The 23,376-nt window shown below is 48.9% G+C and overlaps 1 protein-coding gene across 1 annotated transcript in view; it reads left to right on the top strand.

Moving 5' to 3' along the window:
• CORO2B (coronin 2B) overlaps positions 1-23,376 on the top strand; it is a 92,196-nt gene extending 68,820 nt beyond the window's left edge. Inside the window, exons 6-12 of the mRNA XM_081965222.1 lie at positions 509-625; positions 1,972-2,076; positions 12,609-12,705; positions 13,737-13,849; positions 16,225-16,315; positions 18,570-18,709; positions 19,271-23,376. Of these exons, the coding sequence (XP_081821348.1) occupies positions 509-625; positions 1,972-2,076; positions 12,609-12,705; positions 13,737-13,849; positions 16,225-16,315; positions 18,570-18,709; positions 19,271-19,408 (801 nt within the window). The 3' untranslated portion in view covers positions 19,409-23,376. The remainder of the gene's footprint in view (positions 1-508; positions 626-1,971; positions 2,077-12,608; positions 12,706-13,736; positions 13,850-16,224; positions 16,316-18,569; positions 18,710-19,270) is intronic.

Here is a 23,376-nt window from a genome sequence, read left to right as displayed (position 1 = left end):
CCGGCTAGCTGAAACAGGTGGGTTTTAAGAAATTGCTAACTGAAATCAATTTTCGGTAGAAAAAAACCAAGATTTCACTGCATCATATAATCGGGAGTGAATTCCTGTACCTGTTGGTATCTGTTTGCTTCGCACACATCCACGGCACACAATACTCACGCATGCACAGTTGACTGTAAATTGTTCTGGGCATGCACAGAAACATGCTGGCAACGGCAGAAGAGACCAGGGAACCGGTTCGGGGGTGTGGCCAGGCTAGATTGCTGCCGGTTCTGCAACCCAGGCCAAATCACCAGTACCGGTTCGGCCAAACCAGGCACAACCCACCTCTGGATATAATGCAAAACTGTTAAAATGTTGCTTAAATTTTTTATTATGAATATAGTATTGGAGGAAATTGTTTTAAGATCTGGGAATTTAGAATGGCATTTTTGGAAGGTGGTTTTTTCCCCCATTCCAACAAAGGAACAACCAACTTTCGGAGTCGATGATGTGATTGTTTTCCTAGGAGGCAAACTGCAAGAATCACCGTGTGAACCGTGTGGTCTTCTTGGGGAACATCAAGAGGCTTCTGACAACTGGTGTGTCGCGCTGGAATACCAGGCAGATTGCTCTCTGGGATCAGGTTAGGAGAGTAGTTGCATGTTTGTGCATGCATGTGCGAGGTGCTAAGCTCCAACAAAACAAAACAAAGTCTCCTTTTACAACATCATTGGAGGGGAAAGCTTCTGGTGCCCTCTTTCTTAGTTCACCAACAGAATTGTGAAAGAAGGGTGAGCTCAGGGTAGGAGCAGCCAGAAGCATTTCCTGCAAATGATTGTAGCTTTTCCCCATTTGGGTTGTGGCTCAATATATTAAGGAGTGCAATGGCTCACGGGGTTAGAACGCTGGACTGATGATCAGCAGCCTCATGTTCGAGACCCGTTGCTGTCATGGAGCGGGTTGAACTCCCATCCCACGCTCCAGCTCCTGTCGATCCAGCAATAGATCACTTCACAGGGTCAATTTCACAGGGACGTGAAAGGCCCTGGTGTCTCCTGCGTAACAGTGATGTCACCGGCAAATCCTTTCTCTCCGGAAGAACTTCTGTGTTTCTGACTCAGGAGTACTAGTAACGGCGTAATATATGGTGTGAGCATTAGCACTTCGTAAATCGTGATGTTGTGGCTCTATGGGTGTATGAACTTCATTTTATGAGTTAGTCAACAACCCCAGAATTAAGCAAGCCACGGCTTACTGCAGTGCATGAGCTCAGCTAACATGCTGAAGGTGCTGTGGAATTCTATTGTTTACTTTGGTTATCATACTTATATAGCTGCCCATGTCAAAATTTGGGAAGTGTACAATAAAAAAACAATTAAAAGCTAACAATTTTTAAAAATCAGCAATTAAAAGACAACGGTATCCAGTAGGGATGTAGTGGAGGGAATCCTTGTTATGGGCCATACAGTCACCTCACTAATTCCCCACCACCCGGAGACCCCAGGCCCCTTGGCACAACCATGTTTCAGTGGGTTCCTGGAGGCTATCGGGGATGGAGCCAGTTCCACCTCAGGGCGGCTGATGTTCCACAGAGCAGGTCCCATGGCAGCAAAGGCCCGTGTCCTGGATCCTGCCAGGTGTCCCTCTTCAACCAATAGGATCCACAGCATCCCTCTACTGGGCAGAGATGTAATTGGGCAGAGGGGTTTCCTCAAGTGACCTGCTACCATACCACGAAGGGTTTCATGGCCATCACCTTGATTTTAACCTGGAAGCAAACTGGCGGCCAGTGCAGTTCATGGAGAATAGGTGCAATGCGCCATTCTAGAGACACACTAACTGCTCATGCTGGAACATTTTGCACCAGCTGAAGCTTCCAAAAACCTTTGAAGGACTTAATATGATCTTTGGGTTTATCATTTGTCTTGAAAGTTGCACCATTTGCACTCAGACTGAGAAAATATTTGTTTGTATTTTGCATTCCCCCAGGAGGATCTATCCATGCCATTGATAGAAGAAGAGATTGATGGATTATCGGGCCTTCTCTTCCCCTTCTATGATGCTGATACTCACATGTTGTACCTGGCTGGCAAGGTACATGAGGCTAGCTTCTGAGCATGAATGCTTGCATTGCAGAGAGCATATGGTACTCTGCAAATGTTCTACACTATCAAGATTTGCTTGGAGGGAAGCATGCACATACATATTTATACTCACGCAAAACTGTTCTCCTGTGCGCTGCTTGGGGAATCCAAGCATGGGGTTAACTTTGTCCATTAGCCTAGAGACTGAGTTAGGTAATTGTTGACCACGCCTCCTCTGACTGGGATAGTTCAGTTTTTTAACTCAGTCCAGCCTAAAGAGACGTAAAAAAATTTCTTCTAGGACATTAGGCAAATTACTCATTATTATTATTTAGTTAGTTAGTTATTAATTCTGGATTTATTTACTTCTGGATTTATTTCATGCATTTGGACTGAATATTGTGGTTCAAGACAGCGTAAGCCTCGTTGCCTGTTCGTTCCGAAGAGGAGTAATTACGCTGGGCTAGATTCACTCCCGTTGGTGCTTCAGCGACTTCCTTTGAGGCTCTTGTGGCTGGGGGAACCAGCGCATTGAAAGGATTGCAGCAGCTAGCTGCCGCGGATGTGAGTCGGTTCGCTGTTCGCCGTTCCCGCAGGTGCCACGGTGAGAGTAGGTTCGCCTCTCTCACATCGGTTTGGGTGGCTACGATCCGCTTAGAGAGTGCGATCGGCTCAACGTGGTTTCGTCGCCTCACAGTTGCGACGCTGCCATCCCCTTTCTGGTTAGCTTCTGCCGTGCGAATCGCAGAGCTTCACATAGGTGAGTGGTCGCCATTTTGAAGACATTGAATTTCACACTGTTTCTCTCTGCCACCGCGAACATTTTGAAGCCGCTTTTCTGGGCGCCGAGGGACAGCCGGAAGGGGCGCGCTTAGCATTTTACGTTCAAACGGTGCCTAATCACTAACTGCTTATTCTGGGAGCTGAGGAGGTTGGTTTGAAATCTCTCTGCTCCAGCGCACACAGTTGCCTTGCAAAGTATTCAGTCGTTCCGCCTTTCCAGCAATCACCTCTGATATTGAGACGTGAGCTGAGCCTTTCAACTCCCTATTATTAACTATGGCTGATAGTTCCAACTCCGGAGGCAGCGCTGGGCCTTCTACCTCTTCTCTGTTGCACTCCAAGGCCGCTGGGGCCAGTACTAGGGTGGGGAGAGCCACCACTAGGGCCGCTAGCCACAGGGCTCGCACTTCATCCACAGCTCCAGTTAGGGCTGCCAAGCGCAAAGACAAAGGTAAATCGAAAGCCCCCATGGCCACCAACAGGTCACCTCCAGCTTTAGTGGCTGAAGGCCCCTCATCTGGCTCTCCCCTTCATTGACTGGGATACAGGGTTGGTCCCCGGACCTCCCTAACCCCCTGGAACTAATAACTGAGGAGGGGGTATTGGGGCCCCAATCCTCCCCTGATCCTTCTGAGGCCAGTCCAGCCTCAGCTCCAACGCCCACGCGCTCAGAACCTACAGCCACGTTTACTCCCACAGCTGCTGGGCTGAGACATGAGGAGGGTTCTGAGTTTAACCTTCCTCCTGCACTACAAAACATGATCTCAGCAGCCATCGCACAGGGCGTGGATGCGGAATTGCATCGCAGGGCCCAAAGGTCTAGGGTTGCAACTTCAGCTAGGGAAACTCCTAACTTCCAGGCTGACCCCCCATCACTGCTCCCCTCAGTCCACAGTGAGGGATCAGTGTTAGGTGAAGAGGAAGGGGTGGCAGACCTGGAACTCTCTGATGACGAGGGCCTAGTGCAGGACGCCTTTTCCCGCTTGTTCCGGCCTGCTTTATTTAAATCCCTTCTATACAAGGCCAAAGCAACGACAAATATGGGCGGCACTTCCACCCAGGCTAGTACCGCGGTGGGACTTGATCCCATGGAGCGCTTGTTTGCTGAACAGGTACAGGAACAGGATGCCATTCCCTTTCCAAAACTTTTTTTGGACGTTGTTCAAAAACAGTGGGCACAACCAACCGCGGTTTCCCCCCCCGTAGCAACGGGGACAGGAAGCTCTACACCTCCACTCCTGAACTGGATGGGATTCTCCAATTCCCCACAGTGGACCCACCAGTTGCGGCCTTGGCCTCTCCAGCCTTGATCCCATCTGAAATTTCGGAGGGCCTCAAGGCTGAGGACCGTAAGACCGAGCTGGTCATTCGTAAAACGCACCAGGCGGCTGCCTGGGCGTTGCGGGCTGCCCTAGCAGCCTCGTTCGTGAATAGGACTTCGCTAGTTTGGCTTAAGCAATTACAGGCCAGGCTTGCTCCTGATGATATGGAAGAAAAGGAAGCTGAGGGGCTTTTTATCAAAATGTTTTATTGTGTTTTTAGGGGGTTCTAGGAAGGGGAGGGGGGATAACCAGGCCAGGAGGGAAGCCAACGCCAGACGAACAGGTGAGTCTACGAAGGAAGTGAGCGGGGTGAGGGGGGAGAGGGAACAAGTTATTCCAGTAGAGGGTTGTTTTATTACAACGGTCGCAGGGAGGGGGGGATGCGAGGACAAGAAAAGATAGAAAGGTCAGTTGGGAGACCGTGGCTGCTGGCTACGCCCGGTCGTTTGTACCAACCCCCGCAGCCTAGGTGGTCGGGAACTACAGAGCCAGGGCCTGAGGCTGATGCTCTGCAATGCAAGGTCCGTGACCAACAAGGCCCCCCTCATTAACGAGTTGATCTCGGAGGGAGAGCTGGACCTTGCAGGGATAACGGAGACCTGGTTGGGTCACGAGGGTGGTTTACCCCTCGTGGAAATGTGCCCACCGGGTTTCCGTGCATTCTATCAGGCTCGGGCCCTGGGTAAGGGTGGTGGGGTGGCGGTAGTTATACGGGATTGTCTAGAGCCGAGGGAGTTCACTGTTCCTCAGATACCCGGGTGTGAGTCGCTGGGTATGAAATGGGGCCCAGGGAGGCAGTGGGGCCTGCTGATTGTATACTTGGCTCCTCGCTATACGTCAGCGGCCCTGCCCGAGCTCCTCGAGCTGGTCTCGGAGACGGCGGTTGAGATTCCCAAACTTCTGGTTATGGGGGATTTCAACCTGCCGTCGACGGGAGCAGCATCCGAGGTGGCTCGGGAGTTCATGGCTTCCATGACAGCCATGGGCCTGACCCAACTAATTCAGGGCCCCACACACGAAGGCGGCCACACACTGGACCTTATCTTTGTATCTGAGCAGTGGACGAGTGATCTGGGAATAGGGGATTTAGAGATTATGCCCCTGTCATGGTCAGATCACTCATGTCTCCGGCTGGACTTCCCTGGCGCTACCCTCCACCGCGAGGAGGCGGAGCCAGTTTGTTCAAGCTGGTACCGCCCCAAGCACTTGATGGAACCGGACAGGTTCCAGACGGAGCTTGGGCCTTTACCTGTAGCCCTGACCCGCGCTCGGTCGGAGGACCTAGTCGACGCCTGGAATAGGGCGATGGCGGGGGCCTTGGACCGGGTTGCGCCTCTGCGACCTCTCCTACAGCAACGATCCACCCGGGCTCCCTGGTACACCGAGGAGCTTAGGGTGATGAAGCGCCATAGGAGACGTCTAGAGAGCAGGTGGAGGTCCTCACGCTCCGAATCTGACCGAACACAGGTAAGAGCCTATTTACGGACCTACCTTGTGGCATTGAGAGCGGCTAAACATAGACATTGTGCCGCTCTCATTGCGTCTGCGGATAACCGCCCTGCCGCCCTGTTTAGGGTGACCCGCTCTCTCCTGTCGCAGGAGACGCGAGAGGCACCCTTGCAGGGAAGAGCAGAGGAGTTTGGGGAATATCTGCAAGACAAAGTCGCTCAGATCCGGAGCGGATGCCCCCCCCCCAGTGGACCGGACGAGCCGACATCAGTGAGTCTTGTGAGCCCACTCTGGGAGGAGTTTGACTCTGTTGCCCCCGAGGATTTAGACGGGTTGCGTGGACGGCTGCGACCCACCACATGTTCAATGGACCCGTGCCCCTCCTGGTTGGTACTGGCATCCTGGGAGGTGACGCGAGGCTGGCTTCTGGGCCTGGTGAACGCCTCATTGAGCGAGGTTTCCTTACCGACTACCTTGAAAGAGGTGGTGGTGAGGCCCCTACTCAAGAGGCCTTCACTTGACCCAACGGAGCTAGCTAGTTATCGTCCAGTCTCCAACCTCCCCTTTTTAGCGAAGGTTGTTGAGAATGTGGTGGCGCAGCAATTTCCACGTCACCTCGACGAATCCGTATATCTAGACCCACGCCAGTCCGGCTTCCGACCCGGGCACAGCACCGAGACAGCCTTGGTCGCGTTGGTGGATGATCTCTGGAGGGCCAGAGATAGAGGTTGCTCCTCTATCCTGGTCCTATTAGACCTCTCAGCGGCTTTTGATACCATTGACCATGGTATCCTATTGCGCCGACTGGAGGGGATGGGAGTCGGAGGCACCGTTTTATGGTGGTTCGGCTCCTACCTCTCCGGCCGGATGCAATATGTGTTGACTGGGGGGCAGAGGTCGACCCCGAGGCCACTCTCTTGTGGGGTGCCACAGGGGTCGGTCCTCTCGCCCCTTTTGTTCAACGCATATGTGAAGCCGCTGGGTGAGATCATCCGTGGTTTTGGGGTTGAGTACCATCTGTACGCTGATGATACTCAGTTGTACATCTCAACCCCAAGCCACCCCAACGAGGCTGTCGAAGTGATGTCCCGGTGTTTGGAAGCCGTCGGGGTCTGGATGGGGGACAACAGACTCAAACTCAACCCCTCCAAGACTGAGTGGCTGTGGCTACCGGCACCTCGGTTCAGCCAGCTGATTCCATCACTGGCCATAGGGGGCGAACAATTGCCCCCTGTGGAACGGGCGCGCAATTTGGGCGTCCTCCTAGACGCCCGGCTGTCAATGGATGATCATGTGGCAGCCGTGGCAAGGGGGGTGTTCCACCAGGTTCGCCTGGTGCGCCAATTGCGCCCCCTTCTGGACCGTGATGCCCTACGCACAGTCACTCACGCACTGGTGACGTCTCGCCTGGACTACTGTAACGCTCTCTACATGGGGCTTCCCTTGGGACGCGCCCGAAGACTGCAGCTAGTCCAGAACGCAGCCGCGCGGGTAGTCATGGGGAGTACTAGGTACTCCCACGTAACACCTCTCCTGCGCGAGCTGCACTGGCTACCTGTGGTCTTTCGGGTGCGTTTCAAGGTTCTGATCACCATTTTTAAAGCGCTCCATGGCATAGGGCCTAGTTACCTGCGGGATCGCATCCTCCCACATACATCCCTGCGGCCAATCCGCTCTCACAGGGAGGGCCTTCTCCTGGTGCCGTCCACGAGGCAATGCCAACGGGCGACACCAAGGAGTAGGGCCTTCTCTGTGATGGGCCCAACCCTCTGGAATGACCTCCCCTCCGACATTAGAACTACTACTGACCTCCGCTCCTTCCGACAGAAACTGAAGACACACCTGTTCCGACTGGCTGGTTTGGCATAATTTATAACGTCTACCTCCTGGCATACACATTCTTACTGGTTTTTAGAGGGATAGTGTTTTAAATTTAATCTGATATTTTAAACTTTTGTATTGATTTATTTATTAACAGTACAGCTTGGCATATTTTATCCTCCTCTTATACATGTATTTCTGTAGTTATTTCTATGTTTTAATCTGTTGTATTTTAATACGGACTGTACACCGCCCCGAGTCCCTTTCGGGAGAGGGGGCGGTATATAAACGCTAATAATAAATAAAAATAAAATAAATATGCGTCTCCACCAAGATGTCAACAAACTGGTGGCAGTGCTAGAGTTTTCCTCTGATGCTACCCTCAACGCAGCCAAATTCGCATCTCGAGTGGTAGTATCCAATGTTGATTCCCGTCGCCTCATCTGGCTCCACCATTGGCAGGTGGACCTACGTTCCAAATGGCGCCTAGCTTCCACCCCATTCAAAGGGGGTTCGCTTTTTGGTGCTGCGTTAGACCCTTCTTAATTGAGACGAAGGACAAACGTAAAGTCCTTCCGTCGACCAGTAGAAATGCAGACAGGAGACAACAGCCCTACAACAGAAGGCAGCCATTTCGGGCTGGGGATTCGGGGTACTCTACCGGCCCGTATAGTACAACAGGATGTCAACGCCTAAGGCGTTTCCATGACTACTATCACCTTGAGAAGGGGAAGGAAATTCCATGCATACTTTTGGCCAGAGTAAAAGTCTCATATTTCTGTACTGGGATGTGAATGCGCATGTCCTGAACCCTGCCATAACGTCCTGTTGGAGAATGTGATTGATGACCTCAGCCAGAGGGGAGGGGGCACAGGGGTAAAGGTCAGACACCATTAAATGTGATTTAGTTTCAGCTACACAGAAGTCCGTACCAAGATGTTAGTCCTAATGAACGAATGGTTTTATTTTGAATTTTGTCTCGGGGCTCGTAAATTAATTAGGACAACTCTTGGAACCTTCACAGATAGCTGAAACTCACTTTTAAACATTTATCAAGATTTCCGGGCTTCCTGAATCCGGGCTCTCCAGTCACTCCCAAATATTTGGAGTGCTTGGAGGGAAAATCAGGTAACCATAGCAGAAGGTGGATTATCAGAAGAAAGCCTGATTGCAGCTGGAGGTATGCGGCAAAACTCAGAAGCAGAAGCAAGAGAAGATAAGTACTGGTGGAAATTCCCTTGCCCTAGTCCAAAGCCCCAGATGGAATCCCGAGGGAGTGCAAAAGAGCAACAGAGTAAGGAAGTGAGGGGAGGGACATCTGATCTTGTTGAAGGGAAGAGATGCAGACTGGAGCGCAGCCCCCCTCCCCATCCCGATGGAAGGAGAAAGAGCCCAGAATGGCAACCAGTGCCTCTCCCATGCAGCAGGCAGGCTGCCAAAAGCATACCACCCTCTCCCGCTCTCCGAACTAGGGGTGAAAGATAACCAGCCATATCAGGCGCAAGCATACCAAAGCCAACAGGAGGCTGGGGGATTAGGGCTGGATGACCCACCCCAATTCAGGGGAAAGTTTGACAGAGACTCAGACCAGCTAGCCCTATTCCTTGATTTAGCTGATATCCACCTAGAACATATGGGCACCTCTATCCATCCCCCAGAGCCATGGTGAATGCCATCGCAGAGGGTCTAGAGGGAGAAGCAAGGGAATGGCTAGCAGCCCTCCATGAGAGGAGAGCCCCCCAACTGCAAGTTATAGATGACTTCCTGCAACTGCTAGAGGCCAGGTTTGAGGAGGTGTAGGAGGAGGACCCATATGCAGAAGAGGAACTTAGAAACCTAAAGCAGAGGGGCCACCCCATCAAAGAGCACATCCGTGATTTTAGGAGGGTCATAGGAAGGCTACCCCCTTTACCAGGGCGGCTGCTGGTGCATTTTTTCAGAACAAGCCTGGACAAGCAAATTGCCCAGGTAACTGCATACTGCGACATCCCAAATCAACTCTCTGAGTGGTTCTGAGTAGCAACAAAAGTCGACAGCGGGCTGCGCACCAACGACATGACAAAGCAACCAGACACACAAGAGAGAGGTCAACCCAACCTGAAACCACCCAGCCGGCAGGGAACCACAGCACCACAGCAGGCTCTGAGACCAGCCTCCCCTCAAAGTCAACACACAAGTGGATTGGCTGAGCAGGGCCACAGTGGACCAGGCGGAGTGGCATCTCCATCCGGCCCTGTTCCAGGAACTGTCTCACAGGTTTGGCCATCCCGAAGTGGACCTCTTTGTGCAGCCTCACAACTCACAACTGCCGAGGTTTTATAACAGGTACCGGAGGGCCTCCTTTCCGCCTTTCCGCCTCTACCAATTATTCCACATGTTATTCGGAAAATCCTAGCGGAACAGGCGGACATCCTCCTGATCGCACCGATGTGGTCACGTCACCCTTGGAACGGCGACCTCGTCCATCTGTCTGCCTCATGGCCCTGAAGAATCCCAGACGATCGGATACACCTCTCCCGGGGGGGGGGCTCATTCATCTGAACCCCCAACTGTTACAGTTAGCCGTGTGGCATGTGAGCGGGCTATCTTGACTCAACAACACTTTTCTGACAAAGTCATCAACACAATCCAGGCAGCGCGACACCTGTCCAAAACTCGCATTTACGAGGCCACTTGGCAGGCTTTCTGCAGATGGTGTCGGACAGCCGGTGCTGACCCAATAAAGACATCCATACCACAGGTATTGGACTTCTTGCAAATGGGCATGGACAAGGGACTAATGCCCAACACCCTCCAGTGCCAAATTGCGGCTCTATCAACTGTGGTTGGCGGCGGGCAGGACATTCCCTGGCACAACACCCCAAGGTCCGATCATTCCTGAAGGGCGCATCGAACCTCAGGCCGCCGGTAGTACATCGCTACCCTACCTGGGACTTGTCCCTGGTACTTAGGGCCCTCATGGCTGCACCATTCGAGCCCATTCGCACAATCAGTCTCTGTTGACCCTTAAAACTGTCTTCTTGGTAGCAATTACATCGGCTAGGAGGGTGTCGGAGCTGATGGCGCTGGTGGTCTGCGAGGACCTCTATATCTTCCATCCGAACAGAGTCGTTCTGCGGTTGGACCCGGCATTCCTTCCAAAAATTAACTCTTGGCTCCACAGAGTGCAAGAACTCATTCTTCCAGACTTCTGCCCGCAACCTTCACATCCACAGGAGCGGCGGTGGCATCACCTTGACGTTCGCAAGGTGCTTCGTCGCTATGTGAAATGCATTGTGTCATTCAGAAGGTCGGAGGCACTGTTCGTGTCTTTTCAGCCATCGTCTATGGGGCAGAAGGTGTCCTCACATACTATCGGACGCTGGTTGAAAGCGTGTATCGCCCTTGCCTACAACAGTCAATCCTGACCGGTTCCCAGAAGCATCACTCCCCATTCCACCAGGAGTGCTGCTACCACCTGGGTGACGCAGGCCTCCGTGGAGGACATCTGCAGGGCGGCGACTTGGTCATCACCGTTGCCCTTTGTCAGATATTATAAAGTAGACATGTATGCCTCGGCAGAGGCTCCCTTTGGGCGGCGAGTCTTGCAGAGGGTTCTTTCAACACCTAGGGCCTCTGACCAGCCTAGCTCCCGCCCTTGACTCTCATTGCTTTGGCATGTCCCATGCTTGGATTCCCCAAGCAGCGCACTGGAGAACGACCGTTGACTTACCTGAACGGTCCTTCTATGTGCGCTGCGAGGAGAATCCAAACCTGCCCTCGGCTTTGGCTGGTCCGGACATTAGACTTTCGCCTACACTTTCACTGGTATGGTTTAGTTACCTCATTGACTATTTGCTTTCCGTGACAATTGTTCCATCTCTTGGATCGGCTGAGCCTTCGTGCAAAACTAAACTAGTCCAGTCAGAGGAGGCATGGTCAACAATTACATAACTCAGTCTCTAGGCTAATGGACAAAGTTAACCCCGTGCTTGAATTCCCCTTGCAGCACACATAGAAGGACCGTTCGGGTAACTCAACGGTCGTTTTCATTCATCTAGAACTGAGGACAAGGACCAAAACCTCAGTGCAAAGATCTCATGTGAAATTTTAATCGATTTAGACAGAGGCATATCTTGGGCATTTGGGGGTACCAGGTTGTCCATCCCTGATCTAATGTGTATACATTTAAATATGGTTTATATTTTGATATTATGTACACCCATTCGTAGAATTAGTTTTGTTGAAATTCATGCAACTTTTTTTTTCTCTGCCTTAAAGTCTTGAGGGAAGAGGCAAACTGCTTTGAGCAGGTCCAGGATGAAGTTAGATAAAATTAATAAAATCATGTAAGGTATGTAAAGTCAAGAGAGACCAATTCACTGATGCTTAATCTTGGCAAGTTCAGCGAATTGTGGGTTAGATATGTTGGAGAGAGCCCTTGCTTAGTGGGCTGGCTTTTCATTTACTTCACTCTGTTGATGCTCACTCCTAGGGAACTGTTTCAGAGAAATACCCTCAATTTCCATAATTGAAATTAATAAATTAAATTTGTTCGCCATCCATCTCACTGCAAGGCAATGTAATGGAAGGAAAGACAGAGAAAGAGCTACTGAGGACCTTCCCCACTAACTGGAGCGATGTAACCCATCTGGATCGTCCTCAACGCGAAGTTGGGCTTTAAAAGCAGAGATCAGAAATATGGATAGACGTCATCCCCCTGTGCTCTGACAGGCATAACATTTAATTGAATCTATCCTGGTTAGTGATAAAGAATACTTCTTGAAGTACTTTTGAGGGATAGTAACTTCTTATCACTCAGCCTTAGTTTTTCTGTCCTAAAATGAAATACCTCACAAAACGGCTGTGAGGAAAACTGACATTCTAAAGGAAGCTGCTATAAACCTTTTGACAGTATTGAACAATGAATGTCTGACTGTGAATTCAAACAAAAGAATGTGTTCCAGCTTTTGGGTTCTCCATAGTTTTTCATTTCAAACAGCAGAGTCTGAGAGCCACACAAAAGCTTGTGATGCCTTTTCTGCCGCTGTCCCAATAATGGTCTTGTCTGATTACAGATGTCATCTTCTCACAATCCAACAGATCTATATTTTCCTCCTGAATGAATTCATAAAGTTCAGAGGGTGCCTCTGATTTACTTCTCCTCTTCTTGCCTCTCCTCCCTCAGGGAGACGGGAACATCCGATACTATGAAATCAGCACTGAGAAGCCACACCTGACCTACCTGATGGAGTTCCGTTCTCCAGCCCCACAGAAAGGCCTTGGTAAGGGGTGCCTGTTGTCTGTTGGGATGTCTAAAAGAAAAGATTGAGCTACAGAGAAAAATCATCCATGCTCCACGAAGTTCCCATTCCCTGAAGAAGAGAATAGCTATAGCTCACGGATGAACTGTGTGGCGTTCTGGTGCTCGCTTGCACGGATGAGGCTACCTGATTGGGTAATGAATCTCCTGCAAGCAAACAGCTCAGAGAGCATCAAGGACTCCACGGTCTCCTCCTTCTGTCACAATATATTTCACCAAAGTCATTCCAAGCTCCTGTTCTTTTAGTTCAGTGTTTTTCAGAGCTTCTCTCTCGCCATGTTTTCCCAGTTTAGTTTTCAAATCTTTATCTTTCCTGGCTTTATCCCCACTTCTTCCCCTCCCCAACAGCTTTGGCAATTCTTAAGATTTCCTTTCACTGTTGTGGGACTGGCTCCTTTTCCTCCTTGAGTAGAAAGTTTATGAAGAGAAGAACAATAATTCAGCCAATGCAGGAGAAGGAGAGGCAGAGCCTGGAGGTGAAATCAAGAGAGAAATAAGCCTAAAGTCATTACATTGCCACAAACAATCAAAGTCCGGCCCCTCTTGAATTCCTCTAATGCAGGGGTGTCCAAACTTGGGAACTTTAAGACTTGTGGACTTCAACTCCCAGAATTCCCCAGCCAGCTGGCTGGGGAATTCTGGGAGTTGAAGTCCACAAGTCTTAAAGTTCCCAAGTTTGGACACCCCTGCTCTAATGCTTCTCCAGCACCAGTTTAGTGCCGTTAGTTGACTAGATTCTGGTGCATAGGCATGAGCAATAAATGAGATTAACTGGAATTTAATGCTTAGTCCGGATACTTTATGCCTGGCAGTCAGCAATTGAATAGAATCGGTAGTTCCAGTTCCAGTCCAAACATAACGGAACACCAAACGACAGGGGGGGACGGGACTGTAGAGAATTATTGTGGGGCTGCTGTGATGTCAGATCAAAAGTTCTTCTCACAACTTAGGAACTTCCCATAGATCATGTTTTCTTAAATTTTCTACATGCAGGAGTAATGCCGAAGCATGGGCTGGATGTCTCTGCATGTGAGGTCTTTCGGTTTTACAAGCTCGTCACACTGAAGGGATTAATTGAGCCAATCTCTATGATTGTACCGAGGAGAGTGAGTAATTAGACTTCGTCTTTTCTGCTTTCAGCTGTGAGCCCAGGGGTGTGTGTGTGTGTGTGTGTGTGTGTGTGTGTGTGTGTGGTCAAATAAGCAAACATGACAACTGCATCAGGGGAGGGTTCCTGTACCAGTTGGTACCAGTTCGCTTCGTGCACATTTCGCCCACACGTACACCCACCGCACGTTGCTTGCGCCTGCGCAGTTGACTATAAATTGTTCTGCGCATGTGCAGAAACATGCCGGCAACAGCAGAAGAGGCTGAGGAACCAGTTCAGGGGCATGGCCAGCCTGGGTCACTGCCGGTTCTGTAACCCACCTCTGAACTGAATCATTTAAATCTATTTTTATGCTATTTTTAATTATTCTTGTTTTCTGGGTTTGGTCTGTTTATTATTTATTTATTAAAATTTATATGCTACCCATCTCACCGATAAATTTAAATTTATATGCTACCCATGGGTACCTTAAGGGATACATTGAATTGCAGGTAGTCCTCGACTTATAACTGTTCATTTAGTGACCATTAGTTACACCAGCAGTGAAAAAATGACTAATGCCTATTTTTCACACTTACAACTGTTACAGCACCATTCTCGTGGTCAGGTGCTTGGCAACTGACTCATAGTTATGACGGTCGCAATGTCCTGAGGCCCTGTGATCCCCTTTTGCGACCTTTTGACAAACAAAGTCAATGGGGGAAGCCGGATTCACTTAACATCCGTTTTACTAACTTAACAACTGCAGTGATTCACTTAACATCTGTGGCAAGAAAGGTCATAAAATGGGTCAAAGTTTACTTAACAACTGTCTCATTTAGCAACATAAATTGTGTAAGTTGAGAACTACCTGTATTGCTCTGTTGCATAAAAACCATACATCAGTATGAACTTGCACACTATATTCACCGTGATCGAGGCGGCTGAGTCCATTTGAGAGAAAATTCCATAGAATTCAATGGGGCAATGCTGAAATATACACCTAAGCTTGCAATGAAAAATGGTCCTTAAAACCTAAGATATTGTGCCACTGTAGCTTGGCCAGGTTTTGTACTTTACACAGAAAGAGAGGACATGTTGCCCAATTACTTTTTATTGAAAATATGCAGATGAGTTCCATCTTTGGATCATTTTTCTTCCTGCTCCACAAACCCAAATATTTTTGGTTGAGATTCCATTATCTTATGAGCCATGGTGGCGCAGTGGTTAGAGTGCAGTACTGCAGGCTACTTCTGCTGACTGCCCTCTGACTGCAGTTGGACAGTTCAAATCTCACCAGGCTCCAGGTTGACTCAGCCTTCCCTCCTTCTGAGGTGGGTAAAATGAGGACCCAGATTGTTGGGGACCAGAGGCTGACTCTGTAAACTGCTTAGAGAGGGCTGTGAAAGCGTTGTGAAGCGGCATATAAGTCTAAAGTGCTATTGCTATCCTGATTTCTACTTCAGATTATAAATAAAGAGAGTTGTCACTTTCCCCCCTGCTCATAGCAGAGGCTTTTAGAAAGAGGGAAAGGAGGAATGCTAATGCCAACCGTCCTCCTCTTCATCTTCCTCTTGCTCATCAGTATCCTTATTACGGTCTATGACTATCCATAAGACTCTTCATGTACCCAAAGCTGAGCCTGATTAAGCAATTAAGAAAACAGACGAAGCAAGCCAACTGCTGCGCATCTTGCATAAAACATGATACAATTGGCCACACCTAAGTAAATGGAATCATTTGTATCTGAAAGTAAAAGTTATATATAAAACTGATCAGAATTATTGGGATATTTGATTGGGGTGTGGGATTAATAATACTGCTAATAGTAATGGAATGCTGCTCATAATAGAATAGAATAATAGAGTATTGCTCATAATAGAACAGGACGAGGCCTCCTTTAAGGTACCTCTTGGGAGGAACATGGCCTCTGCTTGGAAGCCAGAGTCCATGAAGGTTGCTTGCTTACCTCTCTGGTGTGTCCTTTCTCCAGCATGTGCACTTGAGTTAAGGAAACACTCAGAAGTTCCAGCTGTTTGTGTATCAGAAAGGACCTGGGGAGTTAGACTTGCCCAGGAGAAAGGCAGCTTAGTCCAGTTCTGAAAATGTGTTTCCAGGCACTGGATTTAATCTTTCTAATGATAGACAAATTGCTAGGGTTGAGAATATTTGAATGCACACTTCTTCCCGAATGTCTGTCTGGGGCGGGGGTGGGGAGATCAAACCTACCCACTACAATGAAATGTCTCTAGCTTGTTCCTCCTGGGTTGAGATTGCCACTGTAGGAGGCATGGCCATTCCTTTTGGGGTCAGTAATCCTCACTGGGGTTTAACCTGATAAATGGGATCCAGCTCAGAGTTTCAGACAAGCTCTTTCTCTTCTTTCTGATTTAGTCTGAAACCTACCAGGAAGATATCTATCCAATGACTCCGGGTCCAGAACCTGCCCTCACCCCAGACGAATGGCTGAGTGGAATGAATAGGGGTGAGCATGTTGGCACCTCCAGGTGACCTTCTGACCTTTGCCTCATCACACCTAACCTGAGCTGACCCACCTTGCATGGATGGCCAAGGCTTTGGAAAGATCCTAGGGTCAGCTGCACTAAAAAAATAGTTCCAGATTTGTCAAACGTTTGACATCAAGGAAAGAATTTTAAAATGTGCTGATATCCCTATATAAGACTATGTCAATACCTGTTCAAGGTAAGAGCTGAAGAATAGGAGAGAATTCCTAAAAGTGGGAACAATTAATTGAACCAATGGAACAGCTTGAAGGTTTCCCAGGAACGGTTGGGCAGCCACTTGCTGGGATGGTGTGAGGCCTCCTGCCTTGGGCAGTGGGTTGCAAAAGCCCTCCAAGGCCCCCTCCAGCCCTATGATTCTAATCTGAGCCTATGGCTATTGCAATGCTTCCCCCTCCCTCCCTTCAGTTTTTGCTGAAAATAAGTCAGTGACATTCAGGCAGATCTTTTCTGCAATGGTAGCCACCTTCTAGAATGGTGTCCTCTCCACAGAATAACCCAACATCCTGAAAAGGGCATCACTTTTAACCACGCTCAGCTATTATCTTACTAAAGTTTCTATTTGGATGGGTTGCTTATTTTTTTAAAAAAATCCTGGGATGGTTGATGAGGCCCTTTATGATCATATAATTTCATTTTGTGGTGTTGGACTTCCCTGAGTGAGAAAAAAGCAGGGTTATAGCTCGGCGATTCTGCTGTGTGCACCACAAACAGTTGCTCAGAAGTGGAGGCACTTGAGAGGCTTGGATGTGAGAGCCTGTTTAAGCTTTATCCCCTTGGATCTGACCATGGGGCTAAAGCCAATTGGCATCTGTCCCAGAGAGGGACAAAGGGATCCAAGCCAGGGGAGCAGACATGTGGCAGTGATGCTGCACTGTCCATCTCCTTCCTAGGGGCAAAGCAACATCACAGGGATGCACAAAGGGCTGGAATGCATGCCACAACACCATAGAACCGTGATGGCGAACCTATGGCACGCATGCCACAAGTGGCACGCGGAGCCATTTGTCAGGGCACGCGAGGCGCTGCCCTGTCAGCTGAGTTCACCTTTTTAAAAGCCATTTTTCGCCCTCCCCAGGCTCCAGAGGCTTTATAGGAGCCTGGGGAGGGCGAAAAGAGCCTCCCCCGCCCCCCCTCCGGACGGTCCCTGAAGCCTTCGGAACGCTTAAAACCACCCTCCGAGCAACCCGGAAGTCACTTCCGGTTTGCTCGGAGGGTGGTTTTAAGTGCTCCGAAGGCTTCAGGGACCGTCCGGAGGGGGGGCGGGGGAGGCTCTTTTCGCCCTCCCCAGGCTCCTATAAAGCCCCTGGAGCCTGGGGAGGGCGAAAAATGGCTTTTAAAAAGGTGAACTCAGCTGGCCAGCATGCGCATGCACGCTGGCCAGCTGACAGGGCAGCGCCTCGTGTGCCCTCACAAATGGCTCCACGTGCCACTTGTGGCACGCGTGCCATAGGTTCGCCATCACGGAGCTAGATGATTACTTTAGTCTGTGTTGTCCCTTTTGAAGGGGGAGGGGATTTCAAATCTTGCTTTTCTTCAACACTCAATCATTAAAAAGAAATAGAATTTTAAAGGTATTTTGATCATACCATTGTTTTTTATAAATAACTCATTGCTGAACATACCTAAACTCCTTCTGCTTTCCCCACAACAATCCTATGACTCAAAATCACCCATTTATAAAGGGAGCTGCAGGTGGAAGACCAAATAAATCCCTTTTTAATATTTTCCACAGACAATAGTTTATGCCAGTCAACTCAGCATCTTCCCCAGCACAAGGGCAATCTGCTAGTCTGAGAACATTGCCTAGAAATCTTGATTTTGGGGGGGGGGGGGGGGACAGATGTCAAACTACTCGTCATTTGGGTAACTGAGAATTCCTGCATCACTAAGCAACAATGATCCTAATAACAGGAGGGGCTAAGAAGAAGGTGTTTGACTAGATAATATAGCACCCACGTCAGCTTCAAAATTATGGGGAATGGTGGAGTAGTTGCTACAGAGAATTGGATCTACAGGTTGATATTCCAGGAGTCATGACATGCATTCATAAAATAATTTTGAAAATAGAAGTGCCCCCCCCCCCCAATCAATTTTATGGGCTGCTGCTGCTGGCAAAAATGATGTCATAAGATTGGCGGCTCTGGTAGCTACAATATCTTTTTAATTTTTCTATTGGTGCCGGTCCTGAGATGCGGGTTTTCTATTGCTTTTCAGATCCCATATTGATGTCTTTAAAGGAAGGCTATAAGAAAGAATCCAAAGTAGTTTTTAAACCACCGATTAAAGAGAAGAAAAGTGTTGTAGTCAATGGGATAGATCTCTTGGAAAATGTGCCACCCAGAACAGAGAATGAGGTAAGAAAGAGCAGCTGTCTTCTTTCCCATCTGGAAAAGGAAATTATTGCCAACTTCTCCATCCCATAAAATGGAGGAAGTCCACCCAGCGAGGCTGGGACTGCAGAGTGCCTATAGGTGGGTCCCCAGCAGTTCCATCAGGGCCCTCTTAACAGCATTAAGGGCCCTCGACAATTACTCCAAAAATGCAAACAGTTGATAAAATTAAACATATATTTATTTTATTGGCACTTCCAACAAAATAGGTGTTGAAAAACACTATCATACTCAATAAGTCAGACAGTTGCTGTATTTATAGGATAAAAGGTGCATTGAAGGGTTAACATACACAGAGTATAGGGGGCCCCTATGTTCGTGGGGCCCTCAGGTAAGTGCCCATCAGGCCCACGCCTTAAAGACAGCCCGGAGTTCCATCCCTGTCCACGCAAAGTGAAGTTTCTCAGGTTGCCCCGGAAAAGGCGATCCAAACCCTTGGATCCAAAGGGGGATAATCTCAGATCCGGCAGTTGTTCCAACCTCTTCAGTCTGTTGATCCTTCTCTGTTTCTTGTCTCCCACGAAGCTCCTCCGAATGTTTTTCCGGCAACAAGACGAGATCCGTCGACTGAAGGTTGAGCTTTCGCAGAAGGACATCAAAATCCGACAGCTACAGTTGGAGTTGAAAAACTTGCGCAATAGCCCCCAAAACAATGGGCTCTGAAGGGATTTTTTTTCTAAAGAAACTCTTTGTTTATACCCACTCTTTAATTTTACTGTCTCGACTTAACACGTGATATGAGCCAGAGACCCTGTGGCAGCACAAGGGTACACCTGCTAACTGGAAGCCTCTCCTCCTCCTGTGGCCATTGCCTAGCACTAAAAAGTTATTTGTACGGTTTAACTTGAGAACTACTGCATGAAAAGAACAAGGGACGTATGTTATCCCAATTTCTCTTGAACTAAGTAGAAGCCTACTGCTCTTTGTCGTTCTTGCAAAATTGCAGAATCAGTTTTCATCCCTGATTATTCCAGGGATGAAAAAGGAGAACACTGTAAGCCCAAACAAAAGGAACTGAATTCGTTATTACTTACCTTTCCTCTCCCGAGGCAGTTGATAAATAGCACGTGTGCAATCGGAATGCAAACTCACGACACTGGAAAGAAATCTGGAAGGAAAACGTTCCCCTTCTCTTGGGAACCGTCCTTGTGACCTGGGTGTTCCTTGAACCCGGCAGCCAGTGTGGGCTTTGGCATTACTGAACCCTCTCCAGGGCTCACCTGCCTGTCTGGCGCCTGCTTTGCTTGGGCATCGCTCTTGGGCTGGTAGCTACAATTTATTCTGTTGAAATATACCCAGTGGGCACTGGGTAATGAATGCACGCAGGTTGCATCTCTAATTGGTCTCTTCAAGAGTGATTGTGAATGTACCCATGTACAAACACACACTCACACACTCGCACAGCTACAAGAGTCCTGAAGATAAAGTTGACAAAAGGAAACAAGAGGCTGTTAAGTGGCAAGTAGATGAAGCCTTTGGGGGAAAACAATCCAAAATAGAAATGCAACACATACTTGATCAAGAGAGTCCAAATGAAAGAGCCAAACGGGGGTTTCAAGTGGGGAGCAGATAATCCAGTGAAAATTAAGCACTTTTAATGTACTACCCGTAAGCAGCTTATGAGTTAGGGGTGTGTTTTATTCTTTTTGGTACAAGCAGTGGATGGCAAGAGCTGCATATATATTTGCTAGTAAGGCAGAATCCTGAAGAGTGCCAGTCCCACACGATGTTAAACCTGACTCCCATCCTGACAGTTTTCAAACAGATTCATAGCTCAGGCTCTTCAGCAGCTAATGGAGCAGTTGGCAAAGGGCCAGTTTGTGGCAGGAAAGGGGGCTGGTCATCCTTATGGAGGCACGGCCAGGAAGATGGATTGCCACCCCCCCCCACACACACACACATGGACAAAGGCAGATCTGCTCATTGAGTGAATGATCTAATTATGAGGTGTGAGGCCCTGAAAGCTTTCAAGGCACTTACAAAACTTCCATTCTAATTATTTAGCCTACAAGAACCCAATCCCACCTTTTCTAGGACAGGGAGTTGGCAAGCTACCTGCACAACCAAGGTAGTATCGGACAGGGGCCCTTATGGAGGTTGGGGTGTGCGGATTTCAAAATCAATATAGTGGCCAGGATGCATTAGGAGAGCTTTGCATTGACTGCACCGTCACGGCTATCTTGGCTTCACTGCCCAGAAAGCTGCTGGAGCTGAACATTTTGCGTGCTACCAAAGGCAGTCTCTGAACAAAACAAGACAAAAAGGGGTGGGTGAGTGAGTGGGTGGGTGGGCAGGAAATGTTCAACCCAAGGTACCAGGCTAGAAACCAGGTGCCTGAGTTCTAGTCCTATCTTGGGCAGGAGAGAAAGCTGGGTGACTTTGGGCCAGCCTCTCTCACAGCTTGATCTACTTCATGGGGTTGTTATGGGGAAAGGAGGAGGAGGAGGGAGGAGGAGTATTGTCTGCCTTCAGTTGTTTATAAAAATAATCTCAGGATAAAATCTGAAAAACAAACATTAAAGAGTTCTAGTAGACAGCATCCTGCCGAAGGGCTGGCAAGTGGGTGGGGCTCCTCCATCCTAGCCATTTTGGGAGATCACCCCCATTTTAGATTTCGGAGTATGCCAGCTGCTGTTCCCACGATGGCTGAGCCCATTCTGTCTCTGTCTTCACGCCATGCATGCAATTTAACAAATGCCTTCCTCGCTCACGACTGGTTGGTTCTTGAGTCTCCCACTCTAGGAATTGTTCATCCTAAAGGAGGAGTTGTCTTCAAGGCTGCCCCGCTTGTTTTGCTTTCCAAGATAAAGGGAAATTTAGCGCAGATGCCGGGCAAAGTGGCACCTCAACCTGATGGCGCTACTCCTGGCTGCCTTACCTGGGCTGCAAAAATGCAGATGGCACAAGATGGCAGGCACCAGTTCAGGATTTTGTACCCCTGAGCTGCCATCTAGTCTCCCACAGAATTTTGCTGACCAGATCTGCTTAGCCCTTCTTTGGGGCAAAGAACAGGCTATGTTCTACCCCTCTGCCCTCCCAAAACTATTCTGCATCACCCTGCTTTCTTAACCCCCGTTACTAGGACTGGGCAGGTACACTCTCAAGGAAAATGCAGTTGGAAGGTAAATTTTGAAAGAGGGTCAGGCAGAAGTGCCGGCCAAGCGAATAAGTACAGCCCAGCTTTCAACCTGGACTCCCCCTGATGATTCCCCACAATTTCCAGCCTGTAGAGCTTGGCCAATGCCTCCTGAAGACTTTCAGCTGGAGAAGGGCTTCCTATTTAATTTCCTACTTTGTTCTCCCAAATAGGAAAGGGGGTGGATGGCTGCCTTTGCAGAAAAGGAGTGTTGTGACTGCAGTCTTTGCTACCAGCTCTTCTAGCGTATCTCTTCTCTCCTTCCAGAGCCACACCCTCTTCTCAAAAATAAGAAAGTGGTCATTCTCTTTGTGGAATCCTGATCAAATTGCAATGGCAACTGAGTTTCAGTGCCCATTGAAGAAGTCAAGCGCTTGGAATGTTGGGTGTGGCATTCTAGAATAGCCTTGTGTCCCTGAATGAGACGTTTTGTAATGGGGAGTTATTTGCAAACTACAGTGGAACTTTCGGTCATGATTGTAATCCTTCGGTCGCAACCCGATTTGGTCGTGACCGGAAGCAAGACTGACTGCGCACGCGCATACAAAAAACTGGTGCGGGAGGGAAAGTCACTGTGGCTGTGTTTGATTGCCACCCAAGGATTTGTTCATGACCAGATGCAAAAAATGTGCAAAATGTTTGGTCGGCACCCAATTTGGCCGTGGTCAGAAGTGTTCGTGACCCGAGGTTCTACTGTACCTAGAGAAATCTGCATCGAGAGGCTACCACTGGGCCCACTTGCCACACCGGCTGGCATCCATCCCACAAGAAGCAGAATGCAGCCAGGACACCTGCTAAAAGGGTTAGGAGAGGCTTGGTCAATGCCTACGAGTTAAATCAAAATTTGGTCCTTTTGGAAGCAGGAGTAGAGAGTGTTGCCCCTGGGCCAGCCAAGACACTTAGATGCCTTAGTGATCATCCTGGCTTCCATCCAAATCTCGCTGGCTTGGAACTAGCTAAGTTGTTGGCCGAGTCAAAAGATTTAAAGGGATGCGTTCAAAATATTGAAGCCATACTAGTTCTGCTCTCCCTCAACTATGGTTTGGGAATCATCCCGTTCAGACGTTGTGGGGAATGTTGTGACAAGCTTTTATTCTATACAGAAGAGTAAAGATCTGTCAGGATCAGTTTTGTCCATGAAGGGCAGGAAAAAGCTGACCTTTGGGCTTCAACTTCTCAGGGCTTCTGGTCCTGCGGTTTCACATTTCCCACCCCAGTATGTAGACAATCACTTTCCTTGAAAATTAGAGCCAGGTTGCCAGATTCCACTTTGTGCACCAAAGGTTTCTTTGGGATCTACCTTTCACCACACCTTTAATTCACAAGGACAGCCAGGCAACTGGGCTCCTTTTTCTCTTTGCACCCCTGCCAGCCATGTTCACATTGTATTCTGTGCCTAACACTGGTTTCCCACTGTGCCACTTCAGTGTTCCCATCTGCTTATTATTTATGCTGCCCTACAGTAGCGACAAAATAAAGCTACCCAAATAGCAAA

This window comes from Natrix helvetica (genome assembly GCF_964273705.1).
Source record: "Natrix helvetica genome assembly, chromosome: 12".
Taxonomy (NCBI): Eukaryota; Metazoa; Chordata; class Lepidosauria; order Squamata; family Natricidae; genus Natrix; species Natrix helvetica.
This window is presented reverse-complemented; position numbering and strand designations above follow the sequence as displayed.